The 19,451-nt window shown below is 48.3% G+C and overlaps 1 protein-coding gene across 8 annotated transcripts in view; it reads right to left on the bottom strand.

Annotated features, from left to right (window-relative positions):
- DEPDC5 (DEP domain containing 5, GATOR1 subcomplex subunit) overlaps positions 1 to 19,451 on the bottom strand; it is a 70,968-nt gene that overhangs the window by 34,064 nt on the left and 17,453 nt on the right. For all 8 annotated transcript variants that reach the window (XM_084819898.1, XM_084819902.1, XM_084819903.1 and 5 more), the window contains 13 exons: positions 19,284 to 19,345; positions 18,178 to 18,247; positions 15,826 to 15,898; positions 14,979 to 15,082; positions 13,730 to 13,804; positions 12,307 to 12,441; positions 11,315 to 11,376; positions 10,738 to 10,811; positions 9,811 to 9,880; positions 9,416 to 9,449; positions 8,292 to 8,412; positions 6,558 to 6,781; positions 4,539 to 4,745 (listed from right to left, as the gene is read on the bottom strand). In XM_084819898.1, coding sequence (XP_084676024.1) covers positions 4,539 to 4,745; positions 6,558 to 6,781; positions 8,292 to 8,412; positions 9,416 to 9,449; positions 9,811 to 9,880; positions 10,738 to 10,811; positions 11,315 to 11,376; positions 12,307 to 12,441; positions 13,730 to 13,804; positions 14,979 to 15,082; positions 15,826 to 15,898; positions 18,178 to 18,247; positions 19,284 to 19,345 — 1,311 coding nt within the window. The remainder of the gene's footprint in view (positions 1 to 4,538; positions 4,746 to 6,557; positions 6,782 to 8,291; positions 8,413 to 9,415; positions 9,450 to 9,810; positions 9,881 to 10,737; positions 10,812 to 11,314; positions 11,377 to 12,306; positions 12,442 to 13,729; positions 13,805 to 14,978; positions 15,083 to 15,825; positions 15,899 to 18,177; positions 18,248 to 19,283; positions 19,346 to 19,451) is intronic.

Below are 19,451 nucleotides of genomic sequence, written 5' to 3'. Positions count from 1 at the left end.
TGTCAGTGAATAGCCATGGACAGGTCCAACGTTCTCTCGTCCTTCTCTACTGGAGGCTTTTTAAAAGGGCCTCCTTTGCACCATCTCTCCACTATCCAGCACCGCCCCCTTGCTATTTCTTTTAGCAGAAGATAACTAGGTTACTTCCCAGTCCAGTCTCAAGGATCCTTTGCAACATATGCGGGGCAGATGGGGGTTCCACCACATAAACTTAGCATTATTTTATATTAACATTTCTAGCCCACCTCTCTGCTCGAAGGAGCAAAGGAAAGACATTTAAAATCCAAGTCCACAATTTCAGGGGGAGGCGGAAGCACACACATGCAACTCACACCCATGCTGATTCTCGAGGGGTTTCTCATGTACATATGAAACTTCCTTCTATGGCAGAGCACCTGCAGAAGGCCCCAGGTTCAATCCCCAGCACCTTCAGTTTAGAAGTACTAGGTGGCAGGTGACGGGAGAGCCGCCACGGTCAGAGCAAGCTAAATGGGGAAAGAGGCCCGGTTCAGACTTTAGTTTGAGGGCAGGCTTCGGTTCAGACATTCGAACAATCTGTGGTTTGTTTGGGGCCGACAAACCAGGAACAGATAACCCAAAATTAATTTAGTACTGGGGGCATGCTATAGTCCCCTGACAAGAATGCTCAGGGTGACCTTGAGATGGAGAATGAAATCAGGGAGGCATCCAAAGGAGAAAGTGTTGTAGTAACAGTGACTCCAGTTACCCTCGCATAGACGTGGTAAATGCATTCGCTGGTTATGAAAAGAGGAAAACAGTCTCTCCTCATTCAGCCCTATCTATGAGGAGAGACTGTTTAGCCTGGAGAAGAGAAGACTGGGGGGAGACAGGATAGAGCTCTTCAAGTCCTTGAAAAGCTGTCCCAGAGAGGAAGGCCAGGATCTCTTCTTGATTGCCCCAGAAAGCAGGGCATGGAATAATGGGCTCAAGTGACAGGAAGCCAGATTCTGGCTGAACATCAGGAAAAGCTTCCTGACTGTTGGGAGCAATATGACAATGGAACCAGTTTCCTAGGGAGGCGGTGGGCTCTCCCACACTGAAGGCATTCAAGACGAGGCTGGGCAGCCATCTGTCAGGGATGCTCTGACTTGGATTCCTGCACTGAGCAGGGGATTGGACTCGATGGTTTTGTAGGCCCCTTCCAACCCTACTGTTCTATGATTCTATGAAACTTACTAGATACCCTAAACAAGTGTGCCCAGAACTGTTGGTCATAGAAATGGCCAGAGGGAAGGCAACCCTGGACTTAATCCTAAGTGGTGCCACCTACAGTGAGATACGAGTGTTGTTGAACTGACTAAAAACAGAGACCACAGTGCTACCGAATCTAAATGTATATGTAAGTGGAAAAATGCCAAGGCAGTGCAACACAGTCAAATTTGTCTTCAAAAGAGGAAACATCCAAAAAATAAGGGGACTTGTAAAAAGGAAGTTGAAAGGGGTTGTCAAAAAAAATGAGGGGATTGGTAAAATCTAAGTTGAAAGGAAAAGTCAAATCTCTCCAGAATGCTTGGTAGTTACTCAAAACCACTGGGACGTGGTTTTGAAGCTCAGCTAACATGTATCTCACAGATCAGGAAAGGTACCCCCAAGTCCAAAATGTCACTACCATGGTTAATGAGCAGTGCTAAGGCAGCTATTACAGAAAAAAAATCTTCCTTCAGAAAATGGAAGCCTTGCCCAAACTAGGAGAACAAAAAGGAACACAACCTTGCACAAAAGAAATGCAAAAAAGAAAAAAAGGATTTTGAGGAACATTTTGAGGAACATTAAGACCAACAATAAAAAAAAATCTTTAAAAACAGCAGAAGCAGGAAACCAGCTAGGGAGTTAAAAGAGTACTAGAGGGGGACAAGGAGATTGTACAGAGTAATTCTTTGCATCTATCCACTGCAGAAGATGTATGGTAGTTACCTGTGCCTACACTGATATTTTCAGGAAGAGAGTCTGAGAAATTGAGGAAAAGAGTGGTAACGAGTTGAAGTTCTAAACTTTATCGACAAACTAAAAACAAACAGATCACCAGGTCCAGATGGCATTCATGAGAGTTCTTAAAGAACTCAAATGTGAAATTGCTGATCTCCTAAAAAATATGTAACATGTGTTAGAGGACTGGAAAGTAGACAATGTAATGCCATTTTTTAAAAAGCGATCTAGGGAAGATCCAGTAAGTTACAGGGCAGTTACTTAAATGTCTGTTCCAGGTTAATTGGTGGAAACTGTTCTTAAAGAAAAAAATATCAAACATATAGAAGGGCAAGTCTTGCTGAAGATGAATCAACATGGCTTTTGCAATTGTTCATCCTGTTTCACTAACTTTTTAGAGTTCTTTGAGAGCATCAACAAGCATGTGGATAGTGGTGATCCTGAAGATACTGCTTACTTAGACTTGCAAAAGGCTTTTGACAAAGTCCCTCACCTAAGACTCCTGAGCAAATGTAGTAGTCATGGGATAAGAGGAGAGACTCTCTTATGTTCAGCAACTGGTTAAAGAACAGGAACCGGAAAGCAAGTATAACTGGACAGTTCTCACAATGGCAGGATGTAAACAGTAGGGCCCCAGATGGATCTGCATCGGGACCAGTGGTTTTTTAACTTGTTCATTAATAATCTGGACTTGGAGTTGAGCACTGAGTTGGTCATGGTTTGCTGATGAGACCAAATTATTTAGGGCGGTTAAAACGAAAAGGGACAGTGAACAGCTGTGAAAACATTTCTCAAAACTAAGGAATTTGCAATAAAATGGCAAATGTAAGGAAGTGAAAAGTGATGCACATTGGGGCAAAAAAGCTTAACTTCACATATATCTTGGAGTTATAATGGATAACTTGATGAAAATGCTGACCAAGTGTATGGCTGCTGTGAAAAAGGCAAATTCCATGTTGGGGATCATTAGGAAATGAAAGGAACAGAACAGGAAAATAGAAGAAGACATTAGAAAAGGATATTGGCAGAAAATAAAACTGCCAATATCATAGAGCCTTTATACAAATCTATGGTGCGACCACACTTGGAATGCTGTATACAGTTGCACCTCAAACAGGATATTATATAGCTAGAAAAGGTACAGAAACAGGCAACCGAAATGATCAAGGGGCTAGAGCAACTCCCCTATCAGGAAAGGTTAAATTTGTGGCTTTTTAGCTCATAAAAAAGACAAATAAGGGGGTAGATGATAAAGATGCATATAATTATGCATGGTAGGGAGAAAGTGAATACTAATAGTAATTATTCCATGCAGGACATGGAATAATGGGCTCAAGTGACAGGAAGCCAGATTCTGGCTGAACATCAGGAAAAACTTCCTGACTGTTGGAGCAATACGACAATGGAACCCATTACCTGGGGAGGTGGTGGGCTCTCCCACGCTGGAGGCATTCAAGACAAGGCTGGACAGCCGTCTGTCAGGGATGCTCTGACTTGGATTCCTGCACTGAGCAGGGGGTTGGACTTGATGGCCTTGTAGGCCCCTTCCAACCCTACTATTCTATGATTCTATAATATGCGAACTTGTGGTCATCCAATGAAGCTGAATTATGGAAGACTCGGGACAGAGAAAAGGAAGTACTTCTTCATATAGCACATAGTTTAACTATGGAATTCACTGCCCCCAAGATGTAGTGATGGCTACCAACTTTGATGGCTTTAGAAAGGATTAGACAACTCTATGGAGGATAAGGCCATCAATGCTAGTCCTGATGGCCATATATTACCTTCCAGTTGCTGGGAGGGTGCTACTGTGCTCATGTCTTGCCTGCAGGCTTCCCATAGGCAGCTGGATGGCCACCGTGGGAACAAAATGGTGGACCAGAGAAGCCTTTGGTCTGATTCAATAGAGCTCTTATATTTTTATAAAACCCCAGTTTAATGCTGGTTTGCAAACCACAGTTTGTGCTCGCTGTGGCTTGTCATATGTCTCAGTTCATAGACAGTTCACAACACACAGTTAGGTCCATTGCTCTGCCTCAAGAGGCTACTGCACTGTGAAGATAAGAGTGAACTTATGAAAATGAGTCCTGAGAAGATAGGAAACAAAAATCAGACAAGCAGCACTAAGCCCCGGTTTCCCTGTTGTATGCTTGGAAGGCCAATGTATGGTGTGGGCTCTTCACTATGGTAATAAGATAGCTTCCTCCATTCCTAGCGTCTGGCCTGTAGCCCATCTTTCCTAGTATGTTCAATCCAACTGGGAGCAGCTCTCGAAGGCTTCAGGCACAGAGGCAGAGGCCTCTTCCAGCCCAGCTACCGAAGACCCCTTTAGGAGCTTAACCTGGGACCTTGTGCTTAAAGAGCCTGGGCTCTCCTGAGCTATGGGTCCCACAGGCATTAGGTGCAAAACAACCACAAAAACAAACCCAAACACACGTGTCATGGGTGACCCCACACACAATGTCTAGGGGTGGCAAAAGTACCAAAAAGGAAAGAGCTCCTTATTAAAAAGAAATGAAGACCTGAAGTTAAAGATCTCAACCAGAGAAAGGACAACAATCAACAAAGACAAAAAAGGAACTCCTTACCTACGGGGAAGGTGTGCATCCAGCGCCTCCGATTGGATGTGAGTTTCATGGGCATCCGGGAGGGAGCAAAGGGGTTGATGAGCGCTCGCTGGGGAGCATATCCCCCAGCAGAACGGATGTGCAGCATGGATTCCGCACTGCCGACATGGAATCTTCCAGGTGCACTGGAGTCACGCTGCTGAGGCTCCAACATGTTCTCAAGGGCATCTGTGAAGCAAAAACTTTGCATCAGTAGGAAAGGCCTTGAATTCACCAAGAGCTGGCCCTACCGTGAGACAGGGTGAAGCAGTTGCCTCAACCCAGAAATCTGCGGCACCAGAATGGGATAATTCACTGGGTCCCACGTGATGCTTTCATGCAGCGCCCATTCTTTCTAATGAGGCTTGCGCAGAACAAGTCCCCAGTGGATTGTGCCCCGTTAAGCAGCAGGAGGGAACAACTGCTAGCCAGACTGTCTGACTCAGGCCCCCAAATACCTTTGCCCTGTGATCACAGCAGCGAGAAAAAAAACCAGCCTGCCAAGCGCTGAAGTCTGGGGCTAGAAATTTTGGTTCACAGGACATAGGAGAGTTCTAGTGTAGCACAGTAGTTACTGTGGCTACTAATGATGATGTTGATATACTGCTTTGTAAGTACTTTATGACCTTTAGCGTTTTGCCATCCTGTGAGAGCTGCAGTACTCAAAGCTGAGAAAGCCTTACCTGCTCAAGGTCACCTAAAAAAGGTAAAGGTAAGGGTGTCCCCAACCAGTCGTGTCCGACTCTAGGGTGCGGTGCTCATCCCCGTTGCTAAGCCGAAGAGCCAGCGCTGTCCGAAGACGCTTCCGTGGTCATGTGGCCGGCATGACTGAACACCGAGGTGCACGGAACGCTGTTACCTTTCCCGCTGAAGCAGTACCTATTTATCTACTTGCAATTTCTTGCTTTCGAACTGCTAGGTTGGCAGAAGCTGGGACTGAAGACGGGAGCTCACTCCGTCATGCAGCACTCGGGTCTCGAACTGCTGTCCTGCCGACCTTCTGGTCTGCAATTCAGCGTCTTAACCACTAAGCCACCGCAGCCCCTAAGGTCACCTAGCAGGGGTCAAAACTGAACCCAGGTCTCCTTGTATCAAAGCCCAACTCCTTACCTAACAGTGGAGCACCTTGGGCTTCAAGGGGCATTATTAAAGGAAGAACCCAGAAGAGCTATTATAAGACTGTAAAGCCACCTGGGAAGCAAGCCAGAAATTTTCCCTGGCAAATCTGTGGGGCTCCCGAGGGACTTCCCAATGAAGCGGATCCCTTTACACAGTTTAGTAAGTGGGGCACAGAAGTAGGACATCAGCTGCACATACTGATACTTACAGGAAATATAAAGAGGGCAAGGACACCTGGGACAAGTGGAATATTATGGGAAGGCTGCAATGAGCTGGGGCTATGAGCACAGCCGAAGGCGGACACGCAAGACGCCATGCTCATGAGGCACCATGAAAGGGTAGGAGCCGAGCGGGAAGGCCGTGCCGACTGCTTGGACTCAGAAGGCCGTTAGACCACCAAAGGGCAGGGGCACAACAAGGTAGCAGCCAAGGCCAGAGGGGCGTCGCCACAGTGGGCAGAGAACACAGGAAAAGAGCTGCCCCCTCCCCTGCCTCCTGAGGCAGAAGCAGCCTCCCTCCTGCCCAAATAATGTGTTCTACCTGCATCCCAAACCCAGTGAGTGAAAGCGATGTGCACGGCAGGTTTTAAGACCGCCGAGATGACATTTGGGTCCCACCCCTGTTGCCTTGGGGGAGGGGGCGTATGCATTTACAGTGTGCATGAGGAATAAACAGAGGGAGGGGGAAAGAGGTGCTCCCACCCTCCTTTTCGATGGGACTTGGTTGCCCGCAAGCGCTTTGCCTGCTTGAGAATGGGCCCTGGGGCAGGGTGCATGTGTGTAAACAATAACTTCCAGTAAAATGTGAGCGCGGCTCCCAAACAGTAACACGTCCAGGCAAATAAATGGCTCCCCGCTTCACTCCCCAGTGCCTCCGCCTGACCTCGGGTGCTGGTGTAGCCCAAGGAGCTGCTGACTTCGCAGTGCAGGTGCAGGTGCGGGCGTGGGATCATCAGGATGTTGGAGATCTTGCCCAGGGAGCCGTCGTCCGACGCCTGGCTCCTCACCTCTTCTGGGGGCAAGGGGCGGCCCTGCAACGAAGGGCTGGAAGAGACGTCGTAGGAGCTGGAGCTTTTCCGGGGGCGGCTCTCTCTCTCCCGTGCAGACCTGCGGGGACCCACAGGAAGCGGTTCTGTCAGGGTGAAAAGGCCCAGCCCCAAACTCCGCATGCTAGGAAGGGCTGGAGCCCTTCATCGGTCCAACAGCTGCATCCCACCGGTTAACAACCTTTTACAAGACGTCTCCAATAGGATATCATTAGAAGAAACCAAAAAAGTTGATTTTTTATTTAAGGATTTCTAAAAACTAAGTCTCTCCAATAGCCAGATGTATTTGAATTTATATTTGATGGGGGGGGGGGAATCAATGGAGCATTTATAATATGGTTTAAATCTTACTGCAACCAAGTCAAAGCTTTACTTGGGAGTTATTTTTATTGAAATAACTATACATGTTTTAAGACATGGCTACTCAATAGCCCAGTTCGGATGATCACATAACCCACACTCTCCCTCCTCTCCTCCACATGTGAAGGAACAGTGAAAGCTTCTATGTTCTTTTATGAACAAACCTAAACTTGTGAAACTGTCATTTATTCTAACCAGTTAATTATTATTATTATTATTATTAATTTATTAATCACCCATCTGGCTGGTCACCCAGCCACTCTGGGCGATGTACAGCATATAATAAAACAGTTTAAAACAATAACATTCTACAATAAAAATGTTTTCTAAAATACCCTAACCCACCCCAAATGCCTGCCTGAACAACCACGTTTTTAATGCGTGGTGGAAGCTCATTAAAGAGGGGGCATGGCGGAGTTCCCTAGGGAGGGAGTTCCACAGAGTGGGGACCACCACAGAGAAGGCCCTCTCCCTCGTCCCCACCAGTCTAGCTGTCCTGGCTGATGGGAGAGAGAGAAGGCCATCCGAGGCTGATCTTGTTAAGCGGCCTGTCTGGTGTTGCTGGGGGCGCTCCTTAAGATAGGCCTTAATTAACAGTGAACCAGGAGTTTTGATCCTGGTTTGTTTAAACTGGCTTTGATTAGAACAACCCATAGTTCTCCAAGCTCAGATGCAACACGGAACTGTGGTTTGTTCTGAGAGTGGAAGTGGACATTCTCATTCTCCTCCTCTGCACATGGAGGAGAGGGAGTGTGCAGGGCCGAGGCGCACTGGGGCTCGTGCGCCTTCCCCTTCGCAATGAGCCTGCTGTCCCCAATGCCCACAAGGCTCTCACTGCCCCTCCAGCTGCCTGGATGTCCTCACCTGAATGGGCAGCAGCACTTTTGTACGGGAGCTGTTCAGGTCCCATCCTCAGACAGTGGTCATGATGAATCCCCAGAATGCATTGCCCAATGTTTGCCCACACAGGCAAGGACATGGGGTGGGCAGAGCAGGCAGTGACCAGAACTGAGCAACTGGGTGTGGGTGGTAAGTGGGATGGTGCAGAGGTCAGGCACAAGAGGGGGCACGGAGTGGGAGAAAATGGGATGCCAGAGGGAGAAAGGTGTGCTTGCGAAGCGCTCACTACTTTGCACAGGCTGTGTCACGGTTATTTCAAGTCAAGCTGTGTGTCCTTAAACCTGTCTCACTTCCTACACAAACTTGTTTACCTGAAGGTGATACACCGCTGGGCTCTGGACGGTCCAGGGAGACGGAAAACTTGGGCATCGTACCCATCGTAATCCACTTGAATAGGGAGGGCATTTTCTGTTTCTTTAGGAGCTCCCAAAGCTGGAACACAACACCACCGTGTGATTCCTGAAGCATCTTTCAAGGACTGGGTCCAAGCCCTTGGGCAAATCAGCTCTGACCAGGGAGAGCAGACGCTGGCTCCAAGGGAAGCTCATGCAGGAAAAGGCTGGAGATTTTTTTTTAAGCTGCCGGAGGACCACACACACTCAAACGATGGCATTTGCTGCCAAAGGATGCGGTGATAGCCACCAATTTGGCTGGCTTTAAAAGGGGATTCAACACATTCATGGGAGGATACGGCTATCAATGACCACTAGGCATCATGGCTACCTGCTGCCTCCAGTATCAGAGGCCTAGGCGTACCTGATGCTGGTGCACTCAGGCACGTTGGGGAAGATGAGCAGGAGGGTGCGATCACACCCATGTCCTGCTTGTGGGCTCCTCACGGGCAGCTGGTCGGCCACTGCGCGAACAGAATGCTGGACAAGATGGACCCTAGGTCTGATCCAGCAGGGCTCTGCGTATGTTCCTAACACTATGGTGGAGAGGCAGATGGGTTGCACAGTGGTCACCTTCACCAGCTGCAGGACACCTCTGAGGAACGAGGGCCCTGCCTGCAAAGGTGGGCACCGGACACAGATGCAGGCCCCGTGGAGGGGTTCATTTAAGAAGCCAGCCAAACAACTGGGGGCCTGTTGTTGGCAGCTTCTTTAGCAATGGACTAGATTGTCTTTGAAACCATGATTCCTGGTTCACACCTAATGACAAACCAAGAGTCCATTAAGATGAAACTGAATTCTGGATTATTCTCCTCCTGGCTGCACAGGAGGAGGGAGAGAAGGGACCGCATGAGGTGGAGGCATCACACAAGCTCTGGTTTGCAACACCATCCCAGCACCCCAATCCACATGTTCTCCTTTGCTGTTTTTGGCCACAATAATCTCCTAGGCTCTTTGCACAACAGTTTCTTTCAGTACAGCTACCATGTAAGGTCTTCATTTTCCCCTTAAACATTAAAAATTATGCAGTTATGATTACTCACAATCCCTGCCACTTTTTGCTTTTTCACTCTGCAGCTGGAATCCAAGTTGCAAAAAAAAAACACAGCAAAGGAGAGAAAGCATCAGAAACACAAGTTATCTTGGGGTACAGAACTGTTCCTGTATTGCTCTAGAGAGGGAACTCACTAAGAATATTTTGACAATTCATCTGGCATGCTAAAGAGGATGACTGGATGATGTTTTCATTTGTATGTTTTAATGACTGTATTTTTTATAGAGAAACAACTCCTAATTTCATACTTCAAGCAAAGTAGACAAATAAAGATTTATGCTGCTGGCTGAGGCACCCCCATCCCAAAACGGACTTAGTGCAGCTCTCCACTATGACCGAGGGGAGGGGGGGGTCAAGGGAAAGGCTCTTTAGCAGTTTGCTTACTTTCCTGGCTGCCAGTTTGATCCGTGGAGTGAAGCTGTTACACTGGAGCTGGCTTTTGGAGGTGTAGAAACTGAAGGAGGAGAGGAGAGGGGGAAAGCAATGTTTAAGGCAAGGGGGAGTTCTCACCATTGGTGACTGAGAATAGGCAAGACAGGCAAAGTCCTTTCTGGGGGGAAAAAGAACCAAAGTGTAGCACCCAGGAAGGAGCAGGTGGTTCGCAGCAAGGAGCTGCAGAGCCCATTTTAGGCTACCTCTTTTAGGGTCCACCTAAAATAAACACATTTCCATTTAAGATGAATTCCGTAGGAACAAAGGAAGCTACATTTTCCCGAATCAGACCATGGCTCCACCTCACCCAGCACTGAATGGCAGCAACTGCTCTCCAGGGTTTCAGGCAAGGTTCTTTCCTAGCCCGGCTGGGGGATCGAACCTGGGGCCTTCTGCATGCAAGGCAGGGGCTCTACTCCTGAGCTACAGCCCCTCCCCCAGAGTGCTCCCCTGGCATACTCTGCTCCTAGCTGCAAAAGGGGGGCCAAAGGCCAACTAGCCCACTAGGGTTAACTGTGGAACATACTGGGGCTGCACAGAGGACGGGACTGCAAAGAGCCCTTTTCCAAGCATAGTCAAGAATCTTTCTCGGCTTCCCATTTTTTAGGCAGGGAAATGATGCAGGAAAAACCCGCAGACCTTTGTAGCAGCAAAACCAGATAGCAAACACAGAATGTGGCCATGGAGGCTGAGGGGGCCATGCCCAGGGTTGGCTTTTGGGGTCGGGAAAGAGGGAGGACAGGCTCAGACCCAGCTGTACAGTTCCCCGGGTCTGTGCAAAGCTCAAGAGGGAGCAGAGCAGCCCCTGTTCGCATGGCCCACGGTGGAGCCCTCCATGCAAGAGCCACAGCTGCAAGGGCCCCTACTCCAGGCAAGTACCTGTGATTTATCCAGTGTGGTATGTTGTAATCATCCCCCAGGCGAGAATCTCCAGGACTGCAGCGATTGTGCAGCTACAAGAAGGTTAGAGGGACACAAGACTAATCAATACTTCTTCAGCAAGGCTATGCTGCATTTTGGGAATTCAGGGGTATGCCCTGAAAGCAAAGGGTCTGGTACTGGACACACAAGTCGGCAGCCCAGAGATAGTTAAGCCTTCATTTAGACAAAAACCTGTTCCTAGTCCTCAGTATTTTGGAGAAAGTTCAGAAGTGAATGGGAAGAAGCAAGGATTCTGGCCCGAGTCCTCTCCCCTGGCTACGCCAACCTGCCGAGCTAGCCCCAGTCCCCAGGCCGGTCTTGTCTTTCAGGCCTCTCTGCTACTTATCCCTCATCGATACATTACAAGTGATCTGGAAATCTTGTATTGTGGAAGTTGAATTATACAAACGTGACTTTTCTTTAATTAGGAGAATTTATTCTGGCACAGAAATTGGAGCAGAGTCTGGCACTCTGCATCGGGTGGTGATGCAGAAGTGAAGAGCGAAAAAGAAAAACACACCAAACAATGCCTTACCTTAAAGAGCGGCACAGCATGGAGTGGCTGCTCCCCCATGCACACCAAATCTACCCCAATCCCTGCAGAGAGAAGCAAGTCCGGGGTGGGGGTGGGGATTGGAGGAGAGGAGAGGAGAGGAGAGGAGTGTTAAGAGGCACCTACAGTCTGGATGCTGAGGAATCTGTTTGAGGTCCGACTGGTTTAAGGTGTTAACTGGACTGGACTGTAAGAACTGGGGGGGGGGGTTTGCTGGGGGGGGAGGATTCAAACATCCTCGCCTACAATGAACAGTTCTCCCGCATGGTTTTGCTGACGATATAAAGTATCACTCACTTCTTTAAGCAATGTAAACAAAGATTTGATTTTAAGACCTGACTTTCCAAAGTGCCTGACTCTCAGCCTTCACTCTCGATGTGTGGAGGACAGGGCTATCAAATGGCCAGTAGACATGACGGTCACACACCACCTCCAGGGTTACAGGCAGCATCCCTCTGAATAGCAGCTGCTGGAGAACACCAGCAGGAGGGTGCTACTGCGCACTGTGCAGCTGTCCTGCTTGTGCATTTCCCAGAGGACACTGTGGGGACAGATTGCCGGACGAGAGAGGCATTTGCCGATTCCTGTTCTTGTGCATACCTGAAAAGGAAGCCGTCTCTGCATTTGGGAGGTGCCCTCAAGTTGGAAAGGAACAGCCCTTCCTAGGAGCCTATCTTTGTGCAGATGACTTTTGGACTTGAGCAGAATCAGGAGGCGGATCACACCTGCAATCCCTCCCATGTACAGGATCTTCAGAAAAATCCTCCAAATGAGCCAGGCTGATACAGCCATTTCCACAATTGTGGTGGTTGGGAGAAACAGCTGCTCCCTGCTGCAAAGCTATCTACTGGCTGCCTGAATCTATATCCAGCCTGGCTCATGTAGAGGAAATATGAGGGACAGTGTGGAGAGGATAATACAGCTGGCTCTAGAACACACAGGGAAACTGCAGATTACTACTAAATCCATCTCACCATTATCTATCATGCGCTGTTTGGTCAAGATCATGAGCAGCCGGTCCACTTCGAAGACCCCCACCCCAGGCGTGATGACCACTGACATCTGGCCCGTACGGTCAAAGTTTCGATTGATGTAATGTTTGTCGAACACTAAATAAATAAAAGCCAGGATCAAAAGAACACCCAACATTTTACAATGAATGTGGCTTTCAGATGACAATTCGCTCTCAGCCATGACAGCTACCTAAGATGCTCTCCCTGTGCAATGAAGTTCAGCTCACCCCATTACACAGGCTTGACAGCACTTCTGAGAGCTGCGGTCGGGCATTCAGTCTTTTGGAGTCAACAGACGACAGAAGAATTCTTTCCTAATGATTTTTCCCCATTCATGCCCTCAACAATTATTTCCTGCTTATTTCTTATCTAAATGGTTATCCCACTTTTCTGCAATAAGCGCTCAAGGTTGCTAAGAACAGTAATGTATAGTTAAAAGAAAAACACATAGATAAAAAACAGATAAAAAAACAAATCAAAACAAGGACAGATCAACCTGACAATCAGCAGCAGGAGAACAAATCACATCAGCAGCTCAAAACCCTTTCAAAACAAAAGAACAAAAGAAAAGTATCCTGCTGGCAGTGGAAAGCTATCAGAGAGGAGGCTCAACAAGCGCCCCCAGGAAGGGAGCTCCCAAGGCTGGGTGCAGCAACTGAGGACGGTGGTCCTTTCTCCCATGTGCCCATCAAATGCATGTCAGTTGTAAGAGGCGAGACACAGAGAAGGGCCTCTCCTGATGATCTCAGAAGTTGGACAGGTTCATATCAGAGAAGGTGGCCCTTCAGAGAACCCGGTCCCAAGCCCTTTCCAGGGCTGGCTGTAACGGTCGTTACCAGCACTTTGAAACTTATTACACTTATATCCCACCTTTCTTCCCTCATGGAACTCAAGGTGGCTACATGTGGTTCCCAGATGGTCTCCCCTCCAAGCACTGACCAGGCCCAGACCTGCTTAGCTTCAGCAAGGTGGCTGCCTCATGTGCCTTCAGACCAGGACCTGGACTGTTTGAAATGTGCCCAGAAACAAGCCAGTACCCAGTTGAACTGTTGTCACAGGGTAGCCACATGCTCCCAATAACCAGCTCTGGTCACAGCATTCTGGAGCATGTGAAGTTTCCAAACACACTTCAGAAGCAACACTATGTATTGCGGGTTACAGTAATCCAGGCCTTTTGAAAGGCAGGACGGGTTCACAGGACCGTTTGATTCCAGCTCTGCTGTGAGGAAAACTATTTTTCTAGGATTTCGTATGACCCATCAGTCTCCTCATCTGACCTCACAAACCATTTACCCCTTCAAACACATGTTGCCAAAGCGGTGCAAGACTGTGCCATGGAGAAGAGACGCCCAGGTGGCTGAGCATAAGAATCACCCATACTTACCATTAAATGAGAGGTTTATGGCTTCCAAATAATTTCCTTGCGCGGAGGTGGAATTGCATCCCGGAGGAAATCCCTCTAGATGTTAGTTACACACACAGAGAGAGACAGAGAGAGTGCTTCATGTTTTAGCTGCAATGTTGGAGGACAAGCTTTGTTATATAACTGAAGGATTCTGTCTCTCTCTCTCTCTCTCTCTCACACACGCACGCACGCACGCACGCACGCTCCTAAGGCAGCTAGCTAAGCATCAACACAACTGAAAACTATGAAATCAAATAATCAACAATAAAACAGAAAAATAAAAGCACATAAACAAGTTCAACCAAAGCTTTAAAAAACAGGGAAAACAAGATGGTTTTTGCTTGGCACCAAAAATACATGAGAAGTAGCACCAGCTGAGCCTCCCTCATTCCACAGGTAGCCTGGCCTTCGAAGGTGGGGGCACCCAGAAAGGGACCTCTGAAGACCACCTTCATGGAGGAGAAGGAAAGAAATCTGTATTCCAAGTCTTTTTTCCTCATTTTTTACAATGCCACTTAAAGCAGGCAGTCCCCAAAGAGGCTGGGTGGTGGCAGCATCTCTGCCATAGTCCTACGCTTTCCCAGAGGCCCTGCAAGGCGAGCAACCAAGCCTGGGCCTGCAGAAGGCGACTGGCCCATGAGCGCCAGGGGCGTCCCACCCTTTCCAGTGCAAACACACACAGACATGCAGGGTAGGAGGTTGACCCTTCCCACCTCTCAGATGCAAACCTTACTTGGAAAAGCAGAGGGCAGAGGACCCTCAGACCAACTCCTCAAAACGTGGGAGCATATTTTTTAAACACCAGCCTTGAATGCAGCCAACAAATGGTATCATTTTGTTCGTGAGGCAGGGAGGTGCCACATCTTCCCAGACCAGGTCTGCCTCCTGACCGCATCCAAACAAGACAGGCTGCCAGTTTCCTTCAGGACGAGGTTGGCCCGCCCCGCCAACCAAGGGGCAACTACCTCCTTTTGACCAGCTTTACGCTGCCTCTGCCCCTCCAGCACATGCTGTGGACACATCCAGAAATGCGCCCTAGCGAGCACGACCATAGAAACCTTTGCACGAGGCGAATCTTATTGTGACAAACCCCGAGAACCTTTCCATCAGCGGCACAAGCAGAAGGGCTGGACCAATGCCAGGTCATGTCACGGCAGATCTAGAATGCGACACTTCCTGCAATTTTAGTAATAAGCATAAGCAAAAATACATTAAAATAATACCATACCTGCCTGCTCTAATCGCACTAGGACAGGGTACTGGATGAAGAGTTTTTTAATGGTCACAAGCAACGACGTCCATTCCTCTCGCCTTTCATTCTGAACCACCACTCTGTAAGGAGCATTGTGATTGGGGAACACAGAAATGAAACCAGCACAGAGCTTTATAGAGTATGTAAACTTCACATCATAAAGGAATCAGGATGGAGAAAGAGAGCAAGTAGCCTACAGCTAGGAAAAAGATAAGACGTACAGGCAGCAACTGTCTATCCAAAGGCTGCTTCACAGCTAATGGGCCTGACATTCAACACAACTCTTAAGACCTTCACAAACATGAACTTAGAACCTGAGAAGAAGGGGGGAAATCTGATTATTTTTCCAGAAGAGCAGCAAGTTTCTAGCCCTCAAGTTTCTGAAGCAACTTCAGAGCACCAGCAGTTTCTAGTTTCAGAAACTAGAAGGGATTTAGGTAAATCTTTCGGTCTTAGAATTTCCGCCCTCCCTCATGGACCTCAATCCATCTCACAGGTACACAATCATTTAACGAACCACTCCCCCCAAACACTTCAAAATTCCACAAAAAAAATAAATGTTGTAACTAGAGTAAAATACCCAAAATAAATTTGTTATATGTCAATTGCAGAATCCAGGTTTCTTAGCATGATTACAAAATTTCTAGGGAATCTTGGAGGAAGACAGATCAGTTATTCCCTGTATAGAATTAGACCAGCCTTGCCCAACTTGGCGCCCTCCAGATATGAGGGATTGCAATTCCCATCATCCCCAGCCAGCATGACCAATGAGATGGGATACAGATAATGCACAGAAAACGGGAAGACTACAAGGAAAACCTACTTGTAAAAGTCTTCATAGAATCTTCCTTCATGATCTTGTTGAACTGAGGAGCGCTGTGTCTCTGGAAATTCATCTAAAACAGACAGAAGCAAGATGAAATGCAACTCCTACGGAACGGTAAAGTCTGCCACCTTCACTGTACATCCAAGAGGGGACAACCTCCCCCCTTGCTGGCCGGCAATCTCCACATGGGCTTTCATAGCGACCTAGGAAAGCTCTAGTGAGCAGGGAACGAGCCCCACATTTCCACTCTGCCGCTGTAGCTCATCTGCCTCTGGAGGACAGTTCTTGGCCAGGCATGCAAGAATGGGTGGGGGCGCCCCCCTCCCCTGGCGGGGCTCCAGTTCCCACCTCCCGCTTCCCAACCGCATATCCTGCATGGAGGTGCTGTTGCCGCTGCATGGCTGGCCTTACTTCGTCTCTAGGTCCTGCTGTTTCCCTGCTTGGCAAAAGAGTTCTTCCCGCCCGCCGTGGTTCTGGTCCCCTGTCCTGAGGAGAGCTGTGCGCCCTCTCTGCAGGTCCCTGCCCAGGGAGCTCTGTGGATGCTGTGTGTCGCGTGAAGAAATGGAGCTTGTGAGCAGCCAAAAGGGGCTCAAGCCCCAGCCAGCAGTGATGCCTGCGGACTGGCAGTGCAGGGGACACTGATGCCTCTGCCAAAGGAGTGCACGAACCAGAGTGCTGCACTGCTGCTGTGTGGGTTGTGGTGCAGGAGGTGTCCTGGGAACAGGTCCCTACTACTGAGTGCTCACTGGCTCCCCTGTATGTGCGTGGCCAGTGGACATCAGCCCAACCGGTGGCCACTGGCAGCGTTTCCATGGATACTGGAGGCAGGGCTACCATTCTGCGACTTTTTGAGTGATGTGTTCTCCCCTCTCCTTGACTGAGCTCTTGAGCTGATCTCACAACAGCATCTCTCTCCTACCCCAGCCTAAGTGGTGTATAGGATCATTCACTTTACTAGCCAAAATCCACATTTCCCCCACATTTGGGGGTTTGGACAGAAAGTTGAATAAAATTTGAGGCTTTAATAAAGTTATATATCCACTTAACTAGCCTTAATAAAAGATGATCCTCAAAAACTGGGGAAAAAATTGAAAGCCACGAATTGAACTGAATATTAAGTTTTGTTTTGAAAGGAGTAATCTTGTATCTTCATTAAACTAGATGAAGCCTGGGTTATTAATACATAACCTCACTCACTGTGATCAAGCTATTTTGAAAATTCTTTCTGTGTTGTTGCAGTATCATGGCTGAATTGGACTTCAGAGCTGGCTAGTAGAATATAATCCTTGGCTACCAAGGCCAGTCAGAATGCGAGACTTCTGGGGGGTGGTAGTTTATAAAAGGTGTTTATATGCTGCCTTTTGGCCAGTTTACAAGTGTAAACATACATCTTGATACAATAAAGACTGAAAGCAATGGAAACCCCTTTTTTAAAAAACCATGTTTGCCGTCCTAAACCAGCCTTTCCCAACCTGGTGCCCTCCAGATGTGTGGATTACAACTCCCAGCACCCCCTAGCCATCTATGCTGGCTGGGGGATGCTGGGAGTTGAAGTTCAGCATATTTGAAGGGCACCAGGTTTGGAAAAGTTGTCCTAAATCTTTTAGGAAGGGCTGCATCACGTGTGGCGTGGCGCGGGTGACTTATCCCACAACCTCCTGAGACCTGGTGGTTGGAAGCCACAGGCGCAAGACAGGAAGACTGCTTTCTTTCTTGCCACTGCTTCTCCACCTCAGTGCCCATTCAACCTCTCACATCCCTGTTCCTGGAACCCGTTCTACCTGTTTACGGGTGACTGCGTCTGCCATCACATGGCCGTGCTGTGGCCATGTCAAGGGCCATGTGACGGCCACCTCCATCCCCCACAGAGGGACAACCAGCGCGCGTGCCAGCCAGCCAGCCCCCGAAAAAGAGGCTTCTCTAGGGACATTCGTATCCGCATGCATTGGCTAGAGGAACGGTGCTAATTAGATGCGGCAACTGTGCGTTCGGTTTCTGCTAAATTATATGCAAAGGCTAGGTGACCAAGCTACATGAAATCCTAGGAAACCATGAAGCAAACCTAGGCCCTGCCTATATGGTAGGGAATTAACATGAGAAAGGGGGCCAAGTGGATTCCATGGAATGCCCATTATGGTGGATGAACTGACAACAGTACACACCTAAGCGTGTTTACTCAGAAGTAAGCCCTTCTTGAGTTCAGTGGGATTTGCTCTCAAGTAAGTGTGTATAGGATTGCAGCCTCAATCTTCTAATGAACCCAAATACCCAGCGAGTGAGGTAAAGGGGCTAGGACCCTTACACACGCAAGAGAAGGTAGGGAGAGGAACATTTGTTGCAGCTACTTACTTGATGACTTGGCATCATAGAACGTTCTAGAGAAGAGGATTACTGTCACTTCATGGCTGCAGTTCTTCTCCTGTCCGACAGGAAAGGAAGCTGGTGAAGGCTCTGCCCAGCAATGGCTCCTCAGTCTCTGCCCTCGCGGGATTCCCTAGCATACAGCATGCACACAAGCCACACGCACCCCAACAGTTGCTTTAACAACCTGGAATGCTCTTGATCTCCCGTTCTCAGTGGGGGGAGTCGTGACAGTGAGGAGGATGCAGGAACCTGTGCTCCTCTTTACAGGAATCTGACACTTCCGGAAGGAATGTAACACCGCCTGAAGCCCTTGTTCATGACAATGCTACCATAGCAAGGCCCTCTCCAACCCCACCCAGGACAGCTCTAGCCATAAAGCAACGAGAACTGTTTCTCCCCTAGAAAACCAAATGGAGAACATCCCCGAGGGACCGTCCTCTGACCTGATGGAGAAAAAGTGGGATATGGAGACACAAGTGAGCAGTGCAGAATGTGAAAACACTGCAGTCACCAAACAACACTATTTAATATGTATTTAGTTGTGAGAGTCAAGTAATAAATATGGAGATGGGCAAACTCTCCCTATTCAAAATCCTGTCACTTTCAAGACAGGACGAGGTTTCTCTTTACTTTCTAATAGTGGTTCTATGTAAATCCAAAAGCTACTTACTTCATCTCCACCCTACGTTCGAAGTCTGTTCTCAAGACTGCTGTCCCTGGTTTAATTGAAAAGCCTTTACATGACAGCCAGTCAACTCTTGTTTCAGCACAATCCACCCCCAGGGAGCGTCCCATGGGCTCCTCAGGTCTCCCATTCCTCTCTGTTCTTTGGATCCACCTGTCCCTCGACCACAGACAGCAGGTGGTATCCAGAAATCTCCCCTCTTGGCTACATTTTATTTGCACCTTGGCAGATTCAGCTGTTTGGGGGCACCCACTGAGGCAAAGGCTGAGAAGCCCTGCTCTACTGGAAGTGCTCCAAAAGATACCAGTTACAAGCAGCCCTTTATATGAGCAAAGGTTGCAATGCATCGTGGTCAAAAGAGGAGCATGCCTGCCCTTCTGCTGTAGGACCAAAGGCACAGAGTTACCTTCCACTTGGTGAAAAGATCAGCAAGGAAGCCATTCACAGCTTTCTCAAAGTATAGGTCCCCTGCAAAACAAACAACAACAAAACATTAGAAGCTCTGTAACGGCATGAGCTGGGTGACAGTGAAAGAGGCTGCTGCAGGAGGCAGCAGGCTTGCCTTCGCTAGAGG

Source organism: Heloderma suspectum, chromosome 13 (assembly GCF_057233095.1).
Source record: "Heloderma suspectum isolate Gila_16-S chromosome 13, 16-S_ref, whole genome shotgun sequence".
Lineage (NCBI taxonomy): Eukaryota > Metazoa > Chordata > Lepidosauria > Squamata > Helodermatidae > Heloderma > Heloderma suspectum.
This window is presented reverse-complemented; position numbering and strand designations above follow the sequence as displayed.